This window comes from Lampris incognitus, chromosome 1 (genome assembly GCF_029633865.1).
Source record: "Lampris incognitus isolate fLamInc1 chromosome 1, fLamInc1.hap2, whole genome shotgun sequence".
Lineage (NCBI taxonomy): Eukaryota > Metazoa > Chordata > Actinopteri > Lampriformes > Lampridae > Lampris > Lampris incognitus.
Window position 1 is genome coordinate 103,262,633 of NC_079211.1, and position 21,855 is coordinate 103,284,487.

The window sequence follows — 21,855 nt, forward strand, 5'->3', positions numbered from 1 at the left end:
CGGGCAACAGGGGCTGCCACGTGGTCTCTCATGTTTCAACTCTTAACCAGTGGTGATTGCACCATATTGCACCTTAATTTTATTATTATTCTTATTTTTATTTTATTTTATCTTGAATATATAGTTTATTTATTTTAATTTTTTTTTTAACTTTTATCTTTACTGTTTACTGTTAATCTTTCCCGCTTGCACCAATAAACCAAGACAAATTCCTTGAATGTTCTTGTACTTGGCAATAAATACAGAATCTGATTACATTTTCTGGTGTCTTGAGGATTGAATGTCCCTTTGCAATACCTAACTACTGCGAAACTGTTTTTTAGATAATGTCCAACTGGTTGCACTCAACAGCAGACTCAAAGCACTATGCACTTGATGAGGACAGTCAAGTAGTTTAATACATGTGTTTTCATACTGGAAAAAATACTCTTCTACGATGAAAACCTTCTGAGAGCATAATGAATTATGGGAAATAAAATAGACCCCAATGACTGAACACAGAACCCACCGATTAAGATTAAAATAAGGCAGACAAGAGATATCTAAAAGACATGTATGCATTTCTCATCCTTCATTTCATAATGTAAACTAAGTTTAAGTCGAATTGAAAAAAAAAAGTACTTACTTGCAGAGGGTGTTTCGACATGGACGGGGGGTGTGGATGGGATAAAGGAGGGGAAGAAGAAGGAGCGCAGGGAGCGATCATTGTGAAGGGGCGAGCGCTGCGTTGGCAGATTCTCACAGCTGCCCACACTGCTGTGGATCTTAAGGTTCAAGGGCTTGGTCTTCTTCTTGGCTCTGGGGGGGGACAATGAAGGAAACAAAACAGATTAAGTGCTGCTAAATGAGGTAGTGAATGAACAGGTCATCAGATTGTAAGCCTCTTCATCTCAGGCCAACAAATGAGAGAAAGTTTATTAGTAGTGGTAGTAGCAGAAGCAATAGAATCAGAAGAAGAGCAGCAACAAAGATAGTAGAAGCAGCAGCAATAGATAAACACTCATTAGGAATCAGGGGCGCTTTGTCATCTCACCTCATGTACTTGCGCATATGAAGTGAAACGACACGCTGTTTCCCCCAGCAGCGCAACATACAGACAAAAACACATTCAAGAATGACAAGAACAAACATATTCAAACTAACACATATCCAACCCCCCCCTCCAAAAAAAAAAATCACTGTCTAAGGGAACAAACTCCAGCCAGGATGACTGTCAGAACCAACGGTCTGCATGGGCTAGCAGTTAGCCTAGCCTGCCCCGATTATGCATCCTGTCAGATCGCCCTCCATGTCTCATCCTCGGGTGCAGCTCCAAACAGGGGCCATGGTCCCTGTGGCAACCGGACAAAGCAGACCAAGCCCTCCTAGCCAATCCCAGCACCAGCTCTCCCAGACAGACACCCTTGACACACCTTCCTGCACTCCACACGATGACATCAAAAACACCAGCCAACATCAGGTGAGGCCGCCACAAGACCGCCCTTGGTGTTATCGGAACTGCCGGTCTGCATGGGCTAGCAGTTAGCTTAGCCTGCCCGCTTCCGCGTCCTGTCAGACCGCCCTCGGTGTTTCCTCCTCGGGTGCAGCTCCGAGCAAGGCCGCGGTCCCTGGGCCCATAGCGTAGCAGACCAAGCTCTCGCAGCCGATCCAGCGCCAGCTCTCCCAGCCAACAAACAAAGACAAAAATTTAGACGCAGATGCAGACGTGGACAAAGACACCGCACCAACGGCACTGGGTGAGGCCGCCGCAAATGTGAATTCACACCGCCATCTTGCCACACCGGTACTGGGTGATTCCGCAGCGAATGTGAATTCACGTCACCATCTCCCCACACCGGAAGCGGAACAATTATAAAATGAATATTCACAGAAGAAGTATATGTTATTATGGTTGGATTTTTCAGAAAAAAAAGGCAATTTTTTTCTCATAGCATTTTTGTTACTTTACTCATTTCACTAAAAGTTGTCAGCGCCTTTTGCTTTAACAAATTTAAAAAGGTTATTTTGCTACTTTTTGACAAATTAACATAACTACTGTATGTCTTTGGTGAAAATTTCACCACAGGTTGTTTGGTTTCACCAAAGTTGTTTGGTTTCCAGTGCACCATACCCCCTCTAATGACATGGGCTGCTTGGGGTTTATTAACAAAATGAAAGCATTATCCATAAGCCCCTACTCTGATTGGTTGGCAGTATTGTTGGCCCCGCCCCCTCTTTTGAGAGGAACAATCGCTTGCCACCCGACCAGAGCCCACCTTGTTCTCGGCATGGGGAAAATGCCGAGAACATTATGCAAAAGGTGGGTTGATTCTTCCCAGTATGACATCAATCTGAGGGACAATTTTGAATGGCTAGTTCCAATGGTGCTATCTGGAAATGTTATTTAACTGCTGTGAAAGCATGAACATGGTAGTACACACTGATTGCAAATCCACCCCTAGATTAGACAAATCTTCCATAATAATCGATAAAATGTTCAATAATATCCCCCCTTTAATGGCTTAGTAAACACATCAAAATTTTACCTAACAATAAAGAGATTTTGACACAATAATAACTGTTATATAGACTGTAAAAATGGAAATACATAAATGGTGTTAACAATGTGCATACTTGTGTTTTCAACCTCAAATATAAGATTCAACAAGTACACAGGAGCATCGATGAACACTGTTTGGGTCAACAACTTTGGCCACCAGAAGTCAACTTTTAAGGAATCTTATATATAAAGCAAGAGTGTAGGTTTGTATGTTTGCTTAAAACTCCAGAAATACTCACTGTAGAACAAAAAGAAAGGTATCTTTAGAATCAGCCCTTTCCAATGATTGCACAGTTTGATAAATATTTCAAAAACCAAGTAAAAAATTTTGATTTATTTGCAAAAGAAGCATTCCAACGATGCTTTGTGGAGACTTCCGGCAAATCCTTCCAGTGATCAGGGCAGGCACTACACCTAACATTGTCAATGCTAGCCTGAAGGCACACAACATGGTTTACCCTGAGGCGCTTGAGCACTGAGCGATTAATACACACAATGGCAAAGAAGCTTGATGAATGGATTGAAAATTATGACATTTGATAATTTTCGTTAATAAGATTTGTTTATTTGACATTCGTTTATCACATGTATCATATCATAAATTATCCTATATTTCATCATCGATTATATCGTAAAGATCAGATTGTGTTGGTTGTTTTGGTGAGAACATTTTTCCCGGGCAATGCCGGGTACCTCTACTAGTGTTGAAATAAAGTAGGTTGCCACTTTTGAAAAATAAATAAGTACCAATTGCTAAACTGAGGTTTGAATGAATCTCATGATGTTTTGGTGCATGAAACCTACTGTACATAGTATGCTTAATAGATACCATCAGAACATGAAGTGTGCATGCAACATGCAAACATTCTTTCCTGATTTGGAAAATGTAATAGGAACTCTTTTTTTTTTTGCAGTTAGCGGCAAATTAAAAGTCTTCATGAAAGTACATGTTTCTTCAATTTTCCACGCCAGGATTAAAAATAACAACTTGCTAGTCTTGTCAAGGTTTCCGGTTTGAAAATCAAAGATTCTGCTGTTGTCTATAGTTTCTCATGTCAAGTAGAGTTGACAGCTGCAAGCAAACAGACATTCCAGTGTTTCAAACTGACAAAGGTTACACAAAGTCCCTAAACACACTTGTGTAAAACATCTGATAATTACTATTCAGTGGCATATTCCATGCACTTGAGGGCTCCTTAAGGGAAAATAAACGTACTAAAATTGAAAATAATTTAAGACACTTCAAGGGAAGTACTTTCGAGCTCTTCCCTCGCCTGACGTCTCTCATCTTTACCCTCAAAAACGTCAGAGAAGCTCTCACACATAACACACACACACACACACACACACACACACAGATACATAACCAATTAACCAGAGGGAATGACATATATTGCAACACTTGATAGAGAAAACAACAACAAACATAGCCAGCTCCAAAGTTGAATGACTTGTAGGCTTGTAGAAAAGTGAGAAGGGAAAATTCCAGACAGAGTGTTCTACGAACCGACTGGACTAAAGTTAACTTGCTAAGATGTGGAGGGATGAGGCTACTGGTGGCTTGATGTACCAAGTGAGACACTGCAGGTTGGGATGGCAGAAGCCTGAATGATGCAGGAAGAACAGGGAGACAGAGAATTGAACAGTGATTTCTCTTAATTGATTCTAGCAAAAAAAATTAAAAGGGGACAAAAAGAAATGTAAGAGAGTGTTCTTGCACGAAGCCCAAAGTAGTTTTTTTTTCTTCTCTCCTTTTTCTCCCCAACTGTACCTGGCCAATTACCCTGCTCTCTGAGCCATCCTGGTCTCTGCTCCACCCTCTCTGCCGATCCGGTGAGGGCTGCAGACTACTAGCCCGGGAGCCAGGACCAGCCCTCAGGATGTTTTCTGCTACCTTTTTTTCACTATTATTTCTTGTTAGCCTATACCTTGGGCCATCAGAAGTTGATAACGAGCACCCCCAACTCGTCCCCGTTTGGCCACAGGGGGCCAAAAACCCAATTTTTGAGCCATGTTCCTGGCGAAATTATGTACATGCAAATATTAAGGTACTACAATGGCATAAATAGTCATACAAGAATGAAATTTGGCAGAGAGTATCCTGATACATAGGGGGAAGCAGGAAAATATGATTCTGGGGCTTGCTGCAAGTCAATTTTGAGATATCACCCACACCATCCCCAAAAAGACAAAAAAAGTACTGTCCACCTGACAAATTATCATCAAAATGATTATTCTTCAGCACTTTATGGTGCATATGCATGCCTCACTTGTGTATAGACAACTTCCCTAGTTCCTAAGCTTCAATTTGAGCCCAAGATGACCTTTCTATCTCAAATATTACTCTTGCTGTGGACGAAAGTCTTCACTATAGGCCTACAGTACCTCAAATATGAAAAAAGCAGATATGTACAATTTCCATTGCCATGGTAACTGTGGGCTGTATCAGAAGCCGCCTGAATACCACAAGGCCACCACAGATTGAAGGTATGTATTAGGTTGTAGACCAGTGACTAAGCATTGTAACAATGATTAGAATATTTATTAAACTGATATTTAACAACCTTAACATGATTTAAGCTAGTCTCTTTAGTTTTAGCTAGCTAGCAAGCACAATTTTGCAATCAAGCTAGCGAGGTTGCAATATTCATGAGGTGTGTTGTAGCTACAGTTGGAATACTATCAGTCTGCACATTTGTGGGGATAAGAGAAATAATTGTAATGCAAAGCATTATATTTGAATCAATGTGAATTGGCACACTGAATAGTACTCCCTATTTCATTATTGCAATACTGATTTTAAGATGGTTGCATTGTTACAGTATATGAATCAGTCAAGATGCCAAAGAGACGACAAGATGATGAAGACTGGACACCTTGCCAGAGTTATTCAAAGCAGAAGAAACAGCCACCGCCCCAGTCACCTCTGGGAAATTGCATTCTGCATGGTTGTAAGGGGACAGTAAATGTTAAGTTTATAGCCTTTTCTTCTAAGGCTGATCCACTTAATGCATTTACTGAAATCCACGACATGAAAAACAAACTTCTGACACAAATGTCTGACTGTGGTGGCATGCCAGATGTTTGTGACTCAATTCCTGATGAATTATCTGCTGATTGTGGGTATCATGAAAACTGTCGACGCATTTTTTTCTGTAATGCTAACCGTGCTTTAGCAAGAAATTGTCAAGCAGAAAAATACGCTACTAGACCAACACGTGAGCATGTAGATTCTTCCGTTTTGTTTGGAAATTATTGCATATTCTGCAAAAGTGGCACAGTGAAGCAAGCTTCTGGCAATAGATATAGCTTGCAGAAATTCCAATCAAATGCATACAAAAATATTGAGCAAAAAGCTATGGAAGTAGGTGATGAAGATTTGTTGTGCAAAATCCAGGGAGTTGATTTATTTGCTAAGGAGGCTCAATTTCATGACTGCTGTCGCAAGCAGTACTTAGTAAAGCGAGCACCTCAGCCTGACACTACAGCTGCAGCGGATGAAATAACTACAAAGAAGGGAATGATCGGTAAAGCTTTCAATGGGGTGTATGTTCATATAAAAACAGAAGTTATTCAAAAGGGTCAGGTTGTGAAACTTGCTCATCTTACTGTTTTGTATAATGAAACCTTGAGACAATTTGGAGAAGAAGCTCCTGCTCAGATAACAAGCCATAACCTGAAACTAAAAATCGAATGCTGTCCTGATCTCAAAGATAGTATCGACTTCTCATCTTGCCCATACAAAGACACATTAGTGTTTTGTACATCCCAAGAATCTATGAAGACGACAGTGCGTTCAGCTTATGAGATGGGAATTACTGATTGGAGTAAAGAGATCAGCCATGATCTTCACAAGAAAATCCTAAAAGCCTTCAAAAATTCTGAACCACTCCCTTGGCCTCCTAGAGCTCAGGATCTCCCTGACCCAAAATAGGAGACTCCTTCTGAGGTTTTCCAATTTGTTTTAAACCTAATCTGCGGTGAGAGGAAACCATCATATCGGGAGGACAATCTGGCATCATCAATTTCTCAAGACATCTGCAGAGCAGTTACAGCAGGTCAATGGAAGATGAAGAAACACATCTTACTATGTATGACACTACACCGTCTCTTCCGATCTAAGAGCATCACCACTCCAATAAATAGACTTGGCCACTGTGAGTCCTACACATACTCCATAGAACTTGAAACGGCTCTGGCAAATTCAATTGTGGAAAGTGCTTCATTAATCAGCAACTCAGATGTTATCAAGAGACAACCTGATGGAGCAGTCTTCCATTGTGACTGGGACAATTTTGATCAGCTAGTATCAGATGTATATGGGGCAGGGTCCATTCATACTGCTGTAGGCATCTACCTGCAAGATCAAGGGTCCTGTGCAGATGCAGCAGCCCTGACAACAACACAGCCTATACAAGAGTCAGCCTACACTAATCCGAACACTCAACCTCCAAAAAAACAATGATCATTTAAAAGTCCTGCTCAGGAGTTGCCAACTTACTACAAGCGGAAACGATCTGAGCCAGCTAACTTGGAGTCATCCAATTCAAATAACACATCCACATACCACTCAAAATCATCAGATAGTGATATAATTTGGGTCATTGCTCGTAAAATCAACTCCGGCGATCAGCACATCCCTGGTCTGTCAGGTTGGGTGTCTGTTACTGGCTGTTCTCCAAAATGCCTCACCACAATTGGGTATTATCCCATGATCAATGCTCCCATAACCGACTTGACAACCATTCAAGAATGCCTTAGATGCAGCCAAGTCGCATCCTCTGAAGCTGGACAAGAGTACACCATCAGTACATTTGACCTAGGTGTTTGCATGAAAGCCTACCCTCTAATATGGAATGAACCTGAAAAATATAAAAAGCACATCATCCTCATTGGTACATTCCATTGCTGTGGAGCTTACTTGAAAGGTATAGGCCGAAGATACTGTCAAGGGAGTGGATGGGTCGAAGTGGCTTTGGTAGCAAAACTGATCACCACAGGCTCTGTGGCTGGGGTCACTGATGGAAAGAATTGGGACAGAGCTATGAACACACACAAGTCGATGCTAGAAGGTCTTGAAAGACTCCTCTATGACAAGTATCTGGAAACTCATGGAGCACTCTCAGCTGAAGGTACATTTTTTCTGGAAAAACATACCCCGAATGAATCTACTCTAACTGAAGTTCTATCATCGGCTGATATATCTCACCACATAACAGAATACAATTCATTTAGAGAAAGAGTGAGAAAGGGGGAGCTCGGAGAAACTGGCCGGTTTTGGATGGAATACATGGACTGCATCTGGCTTGTCCTGTCAATGAACAGTGCAATCAAAATGAATGACTATGATGGGTACAAAGCTGCCATAAACATCATGCCAGACCTCTTTTTCTGCTCAGATCAGCAGAATTATGCTAGATTCCTCACATACTTTGGGTGCTTTCTTGAACACATTGAGGAAACACATCCTGGTTCAGAGAAACTTTTGCGCGCTGGAGCAATCAGTGTAGCCAGATCACATATCCCAGGCAACCGCTGCCACGTTGACAAAACAATAGAGGAGACAGCTATGAAATGGCTTAAGTCAAACTCGGGTTCTGGAACATACTCAGCTGGAATCTGTGGAATCACCAGCAATTATGAAGCCAGCCAACGTCACATCCTGACTGCCCATGCTAAAGGAGAGTTTGTAGAGGCCATGTGGAATATGATTAGCAGCCGAGGTGAGCATTCAGAGAAGCAGCAAAGAGATCTAAGACCACGTGAAATCAATCGGTCTGAGGAGCAAGTGCAGCAAACAATAGAAGCATTTCAGAGTTTCATCAACCCATTTCAGCTTGAGACTTCTCAACCCTTGACAAGTTTGACTTCAGGCGCTGCTATGCCAGAAGAGGTGCGCTCTGATGTGCTGAATGCTCTGAAAAACGGCCAAACTCAAAAAGAACAGTTCATCCGTGATCGTCTTCTTACAAAGAAAGTCCTTTTTTTTAATCCTATCAAGAGAAACAAATTCAAGACAATGTCTTCCACAACACCTAAAAGGAAGCTTATGGCATCAAACCAGAGAGTAATCCAGTATAAGGCTACAAGTGGATTTATCTTTCAGATTTTCATCAAATCACAGCTACTAAGGTCACAAATCAGCATCTCTGACCTGATGTGCTATCCCCTGACTCTGACGCCATATTCTATCTCAACAATCGATGGCTTCTTTGCAAAAACCAACAAGGCACAAGGGATGAACTACATGATCAAAGATGCTGAGAATGCACAGCTCCCCTCTCCTAGCCAATGTGCTCTCATTCAAGATGGAAACTCCTCATTTTACATGAACGATGTGCCCCGGACAATGAAGACTATATCAGAGTGCACCTTCAAATGTCTACCTGTTGCAGCTGAAACACTTATGCAGACCGTCTTCATTCACCAAAATCAGCTGAGAGGGATCGTAGAGGTTGTGGGGAACGGTTCATAGTTAGTGGTCTGAATGTTCATCGACCTGCAGATTGGAAAGTTTTTCTCACAAATGATGAAAACAAGAAATCATTCATTCGTTTACTTCTCGAGCACTGGAGCTCTGCAGATATGATGGAAGAGATCCTCAGAAGGCCTGTCATCTTCATAGAGGCTGGAGTAATATCAAAAGAACTTCTACCTGAGATCTGTTCAAACCATGAGGAAACTGATGTGAGGGTGATCCTCTACATAAATTATTTCCAAACCAAAATGCCTCACATCAAAACAGTCAGAGTCAGAGCAAAAGACTCTGACACTTTCTTCATTCTCCTCTACTATGCCAAATCATTCACAGTTGACATCATCTTTGACATGGGAAATAAGCTGATCAATATCAACCAGCTGGCTGACAATTATTCACAAGAACAAGTTTCAGCTCTGCTGGCCTTGCATGCCTTCACTGGTGCCGACTGCACTTCAGCATTCAAAGGCAAAGGAAAGGTGCGACCGATCAAGATTCTGAATCAGAATTCAAAGTTCATTCAGATCTTTGCTGCAGTGGGGAACTCTTGGGAGCTTGATGAGCTTGTCCTCAGTGGTGCCGAAGAGTTCACCTGTCGCCTCTATGGCTTTGGTCCTCGAGTTAAGCAGATTGATGAGGCAAGAGAGGTCAAGGTCAAGAAAATATGTGGCTCAAGCCTCGAGCTGCGACAAGGTCTCTCTATTGACCTTTCCACCTTTCCACCGTGCAAGCGAGTCCTTTTGCAGCACATAAAGAGAGTGAACTACCAAGTAGGAATCTGGAAAAGGGCTCATGAAAACCACCCGGAAGTCCCATCCTCTTTGGACCATGGGTTTCATGTAAATGACGATGGCAAGCTAGAACCTATGTGGTTTGAGGGTGGCGTCATCCCCCAGGCCCTTGTTGATATCTTGGAAGAAGAGGGGACAGATGAGGATGACCTTGCGGAAATACACACTAACATGGATGATGATGAAGAAGAGGAGGAATATGGGGATGATTAAGATATCAAATCCAATTTAGATTTTATTTTTTTTAGATTTTTTTCGGATTTCAGCTTTATTAGATAGTACAGTTGAAAGAGACATGAGTGGGGAAAGAGAGAAGGGAGGACATGCAGCATATGGAAGTGGGCCGGATTCAAACCCATGCTGATGCGTTAGGGACTAGTGTTGTGGTACGCGCACTATCCCAGTGAGCACTATCCCAGTGAACCACCAATTATGATTAATTTTATATTATTTTTATTTTTAAGGTGAATTTTTGGCTTCTTCTGTTGTTGTTTCTCCCTTTGCCTATATTTTGTGTAGTTTTTTTGGGGACAGTGGGATGGGATGGGGTAAGAGGGTAGGAATTAATGTTTCATTGTTGTTAATAAAATGAAAGCCATCTGTTTTCTAAAAAAAAATATTATAATAAAAAATGTTTACTGTACTCTATTGGTGGTTGGCTTCTACTTGAGTGCATTGCTTTGGACCTATAGGCCCATTGCTATAGGCCTATGAGACACCATTTAAAAGCATTTGTTTTCCTACAGGTTCTTTAGTATTCACTTTTCGTGTTTACTTCAGATAGCAGTAGTAAGCAGTACATATGAACATATTGTTAAATGCAATAAATTGCACTTACCCCCATTTGGAATGCTAGTGACTAAAAAATTATAAATGTTCTCTGATTTGAGGTATAGAGAAGACTTTCAGCCACAGCAAGAGTAATTTTTGAAATAGAAAGGTCATCTTGGGCTCATATTGAAGCTTAAGAACTAGGGAAGTTGTCTATATGCAAGTGAGGCATACATATTCACCATAAAGTGCTGAAGAATAATCATTTTGATGATAATTTGTCAGGCGGACAGTATCTTTTTTTGTCTTTCTGGGGATGGTGTGGGTGATATCTCAAAATTGAGTTGCAACAAGCCCCAGAATCATATTTTCCTGCTTCCCCCTATGTATCAGGATACTCTCTGCCAAATTTCATTCTTGTATGACTATTTATGCCCTTGTAGTATCTTAATATTTGCATGTACATAATTTCGCCAGGAACATGGCCCAAAAATTGGGTTTTTGGCCCCCTGTGGCCAAACGGGGCCGAGTTGGGGGTACTCGTTATCAACTTCTGATGGCCCAAGGTATAGGCTAACAAGAAATAATAGTGAAAAAAAGGTAGCAAAAAACATCCTGAGGGCTGGTCCTGGCTCCCGGCCTATACCACATGCCTCCTCTGATATCATCAGCCGCTTCTTTTCACCTGACAGTGAGGAGTTTCGCCAGGGTGATGTAGTGCGTGGGGGATCACATTATTCCCCCCCCGGTTCCCCCTCCCCCCTGAACAGGTGCCCCAACCGACCAGAGGAAGTGCTAGTGCAGCGACCAGGACACATACCCACATCCAACTTCCCACAAGCAGACACAGCCAACCGTGTCTGTAGGGACGTCCGACCAAGCCGTAGGGACGCCCGACCAAGCTGGAGGTAACACGGGGATTCGAACCGACAATCCCCGTTTTGATAGGCAACGGAATAGACCACTACACTACCTGGACGCTCAGCCCAAAGGTTTTTTGGCCCAGCAAGACACAACCAGTAATCACAGAGGGACACAACAGAATAGAACAAAAAACAGGCAGGAGGATAACAAGAAATAGATGCAAACAAAATATGAAAGAAAAAAAGGAACGAGGGAGGAAATGTAAGGTTATCTGATGAATCAAGAGACCAGACAGGATGACGGGTACCGCTGACAGACAGATAGACATGTTGAGTTAAGATGGGGGAATGAAAAAGATAGAAAGAAAACAGGTGCCATTAAAGAAACAAAATTCCAGCAGGAAGGACAGCTTGAGATGCCATCCTTCAAAGAAAGGGACCTCGGTATGAAATGAATATATTTTTAAGAAAGTCCAGGGAGCGAGTCCCCTCTGAGAATTCCAATCCTGGATCAATTTAACATTAGGTATATTAAAAATCCCTGCGGGAAATACTCATCTCATTTAGTCTCTCCCTCCCCAAGACTGAGTCATGCAATTAGACCTGTTAGCCAGACCGACACTTCCAGCTCCCGCGCTAAGGAAGCAGCCTGCCGGTTATCACTATCTGTCAGCATAGAGCCTTTGTCAGCTATTCACATTAGCCCACGTTTATACCATTCAAATCTAATTTAGACCATTCATCTCTCTGTACGCATGCCTTCATCCTCTATTCAAATGAGGGATAAACAGTTTAGGGAGGAAAGAGAAAAATGAATGTGGAGAGAGGAGAGGGAAGAGCGGATTCCCAATTTCGATTTGAAAGCATGTGTGGTCGAGTGTGGGAGGGCAGCTGCCTGCGTGGGAGCCCAGGATAAAAAGTTACTGAACTTTTTGGTTAAATCATCCATTCATCAAGCCTTTTTTTTGTAAGCCAATGCATGAAATAGTGGTGAAGAAGAGAGGGGGAGACAGAAATGTTAAGTAAATGTGATATTTAGAGAAAGAGAGAGGCGGGTGACCTGACAAGCGTCAGAAGAAATCAGCAAAGGTGTGGATTTTTGAGCCCATGGCTTGTCCCATGCCTTGATCTAGTCCTGAGCATGTGTCACGGTGAGTCACTCACAGATGAAAGGCCTGTGTATGCATCCTGCCTTAGGTGCTATTACCATCAAACCACAAATTCAAAGTTAAGTGGGAGCCAAAATCCTGTTGGTTGTTATGTCTGCACTTCCACGATGAGCAATGGAGTGAACATGCAATCTTAAGTATGTAGTGAAATATAAATCTGTGCTTTTGATCTGTCATTTAAAACCTGTAGTGTTTGCTTGATGATAGCATGTGTTTGCTGTTTGCATGGGTTGATCTTTGAAGGGGGGACTCTAAATCAAGCACACCTAACAGATGATCGCTAGACGCGCTGGGTTTAGAGCAAAATAAGGGACACAGTCTAAGACACATCCGTGGAAGGAGTAACATGGAAGGTGGAAGCTATGAAGAGGATGAAGAGTGAAAAGGCGGTTGGTCCAGATGACATACCTGTGGAGACATGGAGGTGTTTAGGGGAGATGGCAGTGGAGTTTTTAACTTAATTGTTTAACACAATCTTGGAAAGTGAGAGGATGCCTGAGGAGTGCAGAAGAAGCATACTGGTACGGATTTTCAAGAATAAGGGCGATGTGCAGAACTGTAGCAACTACAGAGGTGTAAAGTTGATCAGCCACAGCATGAAGATGTGGGAAAGAGTAGTGGAAGCGAGGTTAAGAGGATCGTTACTGATGATTAGCGAGCAGTAGTATGGTTTCATGCTACGAAAGAGCACTCCAGATCCGATGTTTGCTTTGAGAATGTTGATGGAGAAGTATAGAGAAGGTCAGAAGGAGTTACATTGTGTCTTTGTGGATTTAGAGAAAGCATATGACAGGGTCCCAAGAGAGGAGATGTGGTATTGTATGAGGAAGTCGGGAATGGCAGAGAAGTATGTAGGAGTGGTGCAGGATATGTATGAGGGCAGTGTGAACGGATGATCCACTGTGGCAACCCCTAACAGCAGCAGCCGAAAGCAGTAGTAGACTCTAAGACACATCTGTACATGTGCACAAAGAAACATACAGACACAAACAATCACTCAAATACAACCATATTTATGCTCATATAACCTCACAAATAGGCACCTACACACATAACAGAAAAAACTGATACGCACAAACACACATACTCACGCACGCACACACACAAAATCATATACATTTCCTCATCAACATGCAGATCCATACAAATGAGGGGAAAATTGCATGCACACACAAAAACACACAAGCATACAGACTCGCATATATATATGTACACAAAAACGCAGAGCCATGTGCTCACTCACACAAAAGTTTCGCAAACAGGTTCATCAACCCACTCCTTGCATATCCACCTCTCCCTACATTTACAGACTAATGTAGAGTGTGTCTTATGTTCCCTCAAGCCTATGTTCTCTCACCCTAACCTAACTATATCAATTCATGAGGGAACATAGGGCTGAGGGAACACAGGGCTGAGGGAACATAGGGCTGACCCCAACCAATTACACATATCCTAAAGTTTCAATTCATTCAACGACATGACAAAGAAAAGTACAAGACCAATACGTCAAACTGCATATCTTCTTTATGTTCCTACACATCAAATGAAAGAAACTCGAAAAGTCAGGATCATGAAAATTGCACAGGTTTAAGCCTAGCTAACAAGCTGATGTTCTGCAACCATGCTAGCATATCTGCACAGAGCAGCATACACACAGTGACACATTTGAGCCAATTCTAATTAACACTGGTGTCCATCTCTGAAGAAAATTGACTGGAGGGATACCAATTGCATACCTCCACTTTTAACCCAGAAGTACGTGGAGAGCTGGGCCAAAGCACATATGACAAGAAAAGCACCCTGTTGCTTTTTATGCAAATGGAGCTTTGGAATAATATCTCTGGCAGCCGCTGCTTTGAGCTGCTTTATTAAAGATGGGTACAAAATTAAATAAAAGTGGCTGGAATAATAATTACCACAGAGGATGGACGGTGGGCTTTACTAATAGTTTCACCGAGAGCAGAGTCATTTTGCCCTAGGAAGTCTATTTTATCAAACCCAAAGCTGAGAGAAGAGCCAGGGGTCTGCAACCATTGCTGTTTTCACTTTTGCTAATAAAGAAGGAAAGCTAACATTTTTCAAAATTAATCCATAATGGAATTTTGCTGTTATATTTTGAGCACTGAGTTATATGTATGTTATATGTCTTTTATGTCTCTGATATGTCTTTTTAACTTATTTTTAGCTTTTGGTCTTCATGTGTGTATAACTTATACTGTGTTTGCTGTGTTTGTCTATGTCTGTCTTGCACTGTTTGGTGAAGCCACGGCCCTCATTTCATTTTTAACATGTGCCTGCACATTGTTTTTAATGACAATACACTGAATTGAATTGAATGTAAGCATACTGTGAGACGAAAAAATTAATTGAGATTAAATTAAAAATATGACCGACTTTAATAACGGCATGTAAATTCTTATCGCAACTTTCTCTGATAAATATTCTCATCTCAAGAACTTTACAGAGAGCTAAGAAAAAGAATAGGATAAAAACATTTGTTTTTGGTTAACGAATGCGATATCCACACATAGAATGGATAACTACACGTGACACTTGTATTGCAATATAAAGACCATTTAACTGAGCAAGACAGTGTTTCTTAACAGTTTTGGTTTGCTTTATTAGTAAATGTAGTGAGGCACCCAATTCATTATATAGCCTATGAGAATAAGAGCAAAGGTATGCCAGACACAGCCATGAAAGAAATTTGGTATCACTCAGAATACTCCCTTCTCTTGGACATGGTCAATAGTTTTGTCAGTTTTTGCTTGTGGCATTATTACATGTACATAATAGGCTATATAATGAATTGGGTGCCTTATAGGGTGTTAACACCTTTAGCGTGTTTTCCCCGCCTTCTGCCCAATGACTGCTGGAATAGGCTCCAACACCCGGCAACCCTGATTAGGATAAGCAGCTTGGAAAATGGATGGATGGATGGATGGGTGCCTTATACACATGTAATAATTCTACAAGCAAAAACTGAGAAAACAAGCGGCCATGTCTGATAGAAGGTAGTATTCTGAGCAGTAGTAAAGTTGTTTCATGGCTGTATCTGTTATCGCTGCGTACCTTCACTCTTTTCCTCATAACAGGCTAAATTATTCATTAGGCGTCTAGTAAACATTTACTATCAATTCAACCAAAAATGAAAAAAACAGAAAGCAAAAACTGGGGATCATGTCCAAGAGAAGGGAGTATTCTGAGCAATACAAACGTTGTTTCATGGCTGTAACTATTACGGTTGTGTACCTGTGCTCTTTTCTCATATCTGCCTATACTATTCATTCAGGTCCTTACTACACTTTTACTAAAGATGCAATAAAAAAAATCGAACAATAAAAGGAGGACAGAATTTCCTTTTGAGAAAATCTTTACATGAGCAGTGTGCATTTTGTTGCATACCTGTTGGAACCATTTCAATGCAGTTCTTTATGTTTTCATAATTATTCTGGGTTTTTTCCACCACGTGTACTTTCAGGTATTTCATTAGGCTACATGTTACACAACTACTCGTGTGTCTATGTTTTTATTAAAGTGTGAGTTGATTTTTTCAATCTTCCTCTTTGAGACGATCCCTTTCCATCTTCCATCATCCACATCACCCCAGTCCTAAAAGACCTCCACTGGCTACTCATCTCCCACCGGATCAATTACAAAATCCTGGTTCTTACTTATAAAGCCCTTCACAAACTGGCTCCATACCTCACCGATCTCCTCTCCCCCTACCAATCCTTTCGGTCCCTCAGATCCACCTCATCCTCCCTTCTCTCTACCCCCAGGTCCAACCTCCGCGGCTTTAGTGACCGAGCCTTCTCCAGAGCAGCTCCCAGGCTCTGGAACTCACTTCCCCAAATCATCAGAGACTCAGAATCCCTCCCACTCTTCCAATCCTATCTCAAGACACGCCTTTTCTCCATTGCCTTCTCGTGCCCCCCCCCCCCTCCCTGTCTGCTCATACACCCCTGGTCTGGGGCAGGCTGGGGACTGAGCGCTTGACCAGCATCTGTGATTTATGACGTTTGTTTTTCTTTCCCTTTATCTGTCCAAGTCGGAGAGTACTGCTGGCGTCGTGTGTGGCTGCCGCTTCTCCCTCTCGTAGCCCCCCTTCCTATCCACCTCTGTATGTCTGTGTTATGTTCATCTGTCGTCTTGTTTCCCTCCATTTGTTGTAAAGCGACTTTGAGTACTAGAAAAGCGCTATATAAGACTGATTTATTATTATTAATATCTCAACAGATTCAGTTAGATTTTAACAACGATCGGTAAATTGCTAGCCTTGTTTGGAGGAATACACACTCAGTATTTTGTCCTTCTTCGGAGGATCATAAATATATCATTCAGTTCGATTGTTTTTGGTTGCATTAAAAAAAAACCCAGTCTAAAGTCTGAATGTCTAATGCAAAAACTACTGCAGTGCAATGGAGAGCAGTGAGTTTGAGGCATTAACTGTGACTAAATCATATAACTTTCTGAGTACTGGCCCAGAAAGTTATATGATTTATCGTCTTTGGCCTAACAGTGTGAGAAACTACTGTCGCGGTTTTTCTATAGCCCGGATAACTATGGATGGAGGCGGGGACTTTTAGGTGCGACAAACCGGGCTTCACCACCGTTAGCTAGATAGCTGCGCCAATGCTAGGGCTAGCCTGCTAGTTAGCTAGTTAGCCGTGTGCTAATGGGTTAGCAAGCTCACCTTGGGACCAGGGCTGGTGATGGAACAGGGCGGCTGAGCTCTAGGCGGGGCGGGAGATGGATGGCTGCTCTCCGGGGTGCGTGTCTCTCTCTCTCTCTGTACTCTGGCTCCGGTGTGACCGGGTGAATGTCTCTCTCAGTCTCTCTGGGGAAGCTCTCGGGGGTAGTCAGCTAGCTACAGGTACCGAGGCAGTCTGCTGCTAACACTACCACTGCTAGCCACCGTATCTACTGTCTAGCCCAGGATACGCTAGGTTTCCCTGCTCTATCCCACGCTAAGGTGACAGTCTACGATATGGTTACTAAACAGTTCTGGCGCTTTGTCTCTCCCGCGGTGTCTAATATAGTTGCGTCTGTGACAGCGCGAGCTAACCTGTGATTGCTCCTCTAGCTGCACGAGCCCAGTGCAACATTCCAAGTACATCCTCAGGCATTTCCCACTACACTGCCCCCCTCCAGCACTGTTGAGTCCCTTCAACATAAATGAACAACAGACTACAAAGATCAGTCTGATTAATCTAACACGATAAACGGGACAGAACACCCGCGAAATGAACTAGGCCCGGAACAAAGGGCGTCAAACAAATGTGGGTGGTCGCTATCCATACTGGACTCTTGTGACTAGCCTAGTAACCCCCAAGTCAACTAGTCACGTCCGTCAAAGTTAGTCTAGGAGCCAGGCGGGCCTCCGGACTGGCCGGCCCCGTCTGGTGGTGTACGGGAGATGGGACTCAGCGGCGTCGGCTTCGTCTCCTTCTGGGTCAGGGGCGTTGGACTGCCCGCCCGGAGCACAGGCTGCTGTCCCACGACGTTGGGTGATTGTCGACTCGCCTGAAGAGTAGCTGGCAGCAGTGTGTTGGAGCGGCTGGAACCGAGCCGGGGAGCCTGGTGTGCTGGGTCCTCCATCGTCGTTTGCGTGGAACAGGTCCTCCAGCCGGAGATCAAGGTCTTCATCGATCTCCTCCTGCTCTGTCACTCCTTCGTACTCCTCTGTTCTCTGCGCCCCCGGCTCCTCCATGTCAGCAGAGGGAGGACCTCCTTCAGGTGTTTCCTGCGGCCCTATGGCTGGTGCTGGAGCAGACAACAGAGCATGGCGCCTCCGCTGAATCCAGACCGACACGTCGTCTGAGAGGTAGGGTAGCAGTCGATCGTGGTGGAGGACTCTCTCCTTACGACCTTCCTGGACTCTGTACAAGACGTCTCCCATCTTCTCTGTGATGAGGCCGGGACCCCTCCACCGTGGCTTCAACTTTGGAGATTGACCCTTCTTCCTGGTGTCGTCCCGGACATACACTAGATCTCCAGGGTGAAATGTACGTTGTCGAGCACGTAGGTCGTGGTCCTTCTTGTTCCTGAGCTGGGCAGCACGGAGATGCTGGCGCGCCACTTCGTGGGTGTCCCGCATGTTCGCCTCCAGGTCAGCAACGTACTCGGCTGGGGAAGTGCGATGAACGTTGGCTTCCTGCACCCTCAGGGTGAGTCCTTGCGGCTGGTTGACTTCTCGCCCAAGCATCATCCGGTTTGGTGTGTAACCCGTACAGGCATGGGGTGAGCTGCGGTAAGCCCCGGCGAGGAGGTGGAGGTGTTGGTCCCACTCGCTCTGGTGTTTCCCCACGTAACAGCGGATCATTTGCAGGAGAGTTCGGTTGAACCTCTCGACTTGACCATTCGACGCAGGATGGTAGGGGGTCGTTCTGGTCTTGGCCACCTGGAGAAGTTCACAGAGCTCACGAAACAGGGCACTCTCGAAGTTGCGTCCCTGGTCTGTGTGGATCTCCAGGGGTACTCCAAACCTGGAGAGGAACTCCTGTAGCAGCTTCTGAGCGGTGATCTCTGCAGTTTGCTCGGGGATCGGGGCCACCTCCACCCAGCGCGTGAACTGGTCCACCATCACAAGGATGTATCGGTTCCCCATCTTGGATACTGGGAGCGGTCCAACCACGTCGATGTGAACCCTGTCCATAGGAGCGCCGGCCTGGTACATCTGCAAGGCAGCTCTGCCTGTTCCAGAGGATTTACACGCCTGACATTCAGGACAGCGTCGGACGAACTGGTTCACACTGTCAGTCAGACCAACCCAGTAGAACTCTCTGCGAACTCGATGGTAGGTCTTCTCACGGCCCAAGTGACCGGACAGCAGGGCGCAGTGACACAAACGTAGGACCTCTTCTTGGAGCGCTGTTGGAACAATGAGACGGAGGATGGATGGCGTGTCAGCTCCTTCGTCCCAGCGGTAGTACAGGACTCCATTTCGCCTTTCTACTTGCGTCCAGACCAACCAGTACTTCCGTGCAGCAGGTCCTTCCAGCGCCATCTCCTCCTGTGACGGTAGCTTCCCCTCATCCTTCCACTGGTGCAACTTCGCTAGCACGGCGTCTCCCCTCTGACGCTCCGCTAGCTCGTTGGTCGAATACTGGGCTAACCAGTTGATAGCAGGTGGTTCACTCTCTTCAGCACCATTCTGATGTTCATTGACAGGTTGTGACATCGTTAGGCCTCCTGCCTCTCCTCCTGGAGCCGATGGTGGAACGCCCTCTTCTGGCGCTCCGGAGGTGTTCTCTTCCGAGTCAGTTCGACGGATCGCTAGCGGGACCACATCATCCACATCGTCGCTGAACCTTGCCCAATGGTGGTGTTCACGGTGACAGTAGGAGCAACCTCCACAAGGCAGCGAGTCCAGACTCTCCCCAGCATGATAGCAGTCACAGGCGGGTTTGGGTGACCTGGACAGCGCGTCCGCGTTGCTGTGCTTGACTCCTGGCCGGTGTTCGATTTTGAAGTCGTACTGGCTCAGCTCCTCGATCCACCTCGCCAGCTGGCCTTCTGGGCTCTTGAACCGAAACAGCCAAATCAAACTGTTATGGTCCGTCCGGATGATGAACGACCGGCCCAACAGGTAGTGGCGAAACTGCCGTGTGAGGCGGACTACAGCCAGAAGCTCTCGGCGTGTGACGCAGTATCGCTGCTGTGTGCTTTGCAGATGTGCACTGGCGTAGGCTATGACCTTTTCTTCTCCTGCTTGCATCTGTGACAGGACAGCTCCGACGCATGTGTTGGACGCGTCAGTGTCGAGCAGAAACAGTCCATCTCGAGTGGGGTATGCCAGAAGAGGTGCCGTGGTGAGTCTTGCCTTTAACTCCTCGAAGGCTACTTGTTGTGTGTCGCCCCACTTAAACTCCTCCCCCTTTTTCTGAAGTTCGTAGAGGGGGCTGCACAGATGGGCAAATCCTCGCACAAACCGTCTGTAGTAGTTACACAAGCCGAGAAAAGCCTGGAGCTCAGTGAGGTTTCTTGGGGTCCTCCAGTCGTTCACAGACTTCACAAGCTCCGGGTTCGGGCTGACTCCGTCTCCGCTCACGACATGCCCCAAGAACAGGACCTCCCTCCGCAGCAGGTGGCATTTAGATGGCTTAAGTTTGAGACCGTACGCCCGGATGCGCTCCAAGACCTTCCCCAGGCTCTGCAGACCCTCTTCGACTCCACGCCCCAGCACAATGATGTCGTCGAGGTATACAAGCAGGTGTCTCCACTGTAACCCTCTCAACACCACCTCCATCGCACGTTGAAATGTGCCGGGCGCATTGCACAGCCCGAAGGGCATTCGGGTGTACTCGAACAGCCCATGGCGTGTTATAAAGGCTGTCTTTCCACGATCATCCGGGTGCACTCCAATCTGCCAATATCCACTTTGCATATCTAAAGTCGAGAATACAGTGGCCCCCTCGAGGGTGTCCAGACACTCTTCGATCCGCGGCAGTGGATATGCATCTTTGAGAGTCAGGTCGTTGAGTCTTCTATAATCTATGCACCACCGCACACCTCCGTCCTTCTTTCTAACTAACACCACTGGAGAGGCCCATTCCGAAGTGGATGGTGTAATCACTCCGGCCTCTAGCATGCTCTTCAGGTGCCGCTCCTCTTCTTGTTGAAAGCCCAGGGGCGTGCGCCGAGCCGGTTGTCGGACAGGTTGGCCTTCGCTAGTGTTGATTCGGTGCTGGACCGCATCGAAGCGCCCCAGGTCCGCGTCACTGGCCGCGAACACGCCCTGGTGTTCAATCAGGAGTTGTTGCAGGGCCCTCCGCTGATCCCCATCCAACCCTTCACTGGCGGACTCATACAGGGACGACAGATGGTCGGGCAGACCCATAGTTGGTGACGACTCCATCCGTCGGACTGTGGCTGGTTCATTTTTTCGGCTCATGTCGTCCTCTTGTGGGGCCTGAAGCTCCTCTTCCGCCTCCACTAGCACGCCGAGGCAGGCTCCTTTCTTCAGCCTAACTTCTTTCGGCATCAGGTTACACAGTCGCACAGGGACGTGTGGGGCAACGTTGACCAACACACTGCCAGATGAAACTCCCTCGGTGAGGCCAGCAGGCTCCAGGACGGCGGAGATACCTGCCTTGGGGCTTTCCACCACACCCCAGACGTCCTGCTCGCTCTCCGCTGATAGTGTCAAAGAGTCCTGCAGCAGTACGCGAGAGACGGCGTACTCCCCCACGGACGTACCCACGATAACTGTGGCCACTGGCTCCCCTTCGACGTAGACCTG

The 21,855-nt window shown here is 45.1% G+C and overlaps 1 protein-coding gene across 1 annotated transcript in view; it reads right to left on the reverse strand.

The window, feature by feature from the left end:
* The window catches only part of ksr2 (kinase suppressor of ras 2), a 240,865-nt gene that overhangs the window by 110,620 nt on the left and 108,390 nt on the right, over positions 1–21,855 (reverse strand). Inside the window, exon 6 of the mRNA XM_056289481.1 lies at positions 626–798. Coding sequence (XP_056145456.1) covers positions 626–798 — 173 coding nt within the window. The remainder of the gene's footprint in view (positions 1–625; positions 799–21,855) is intronic.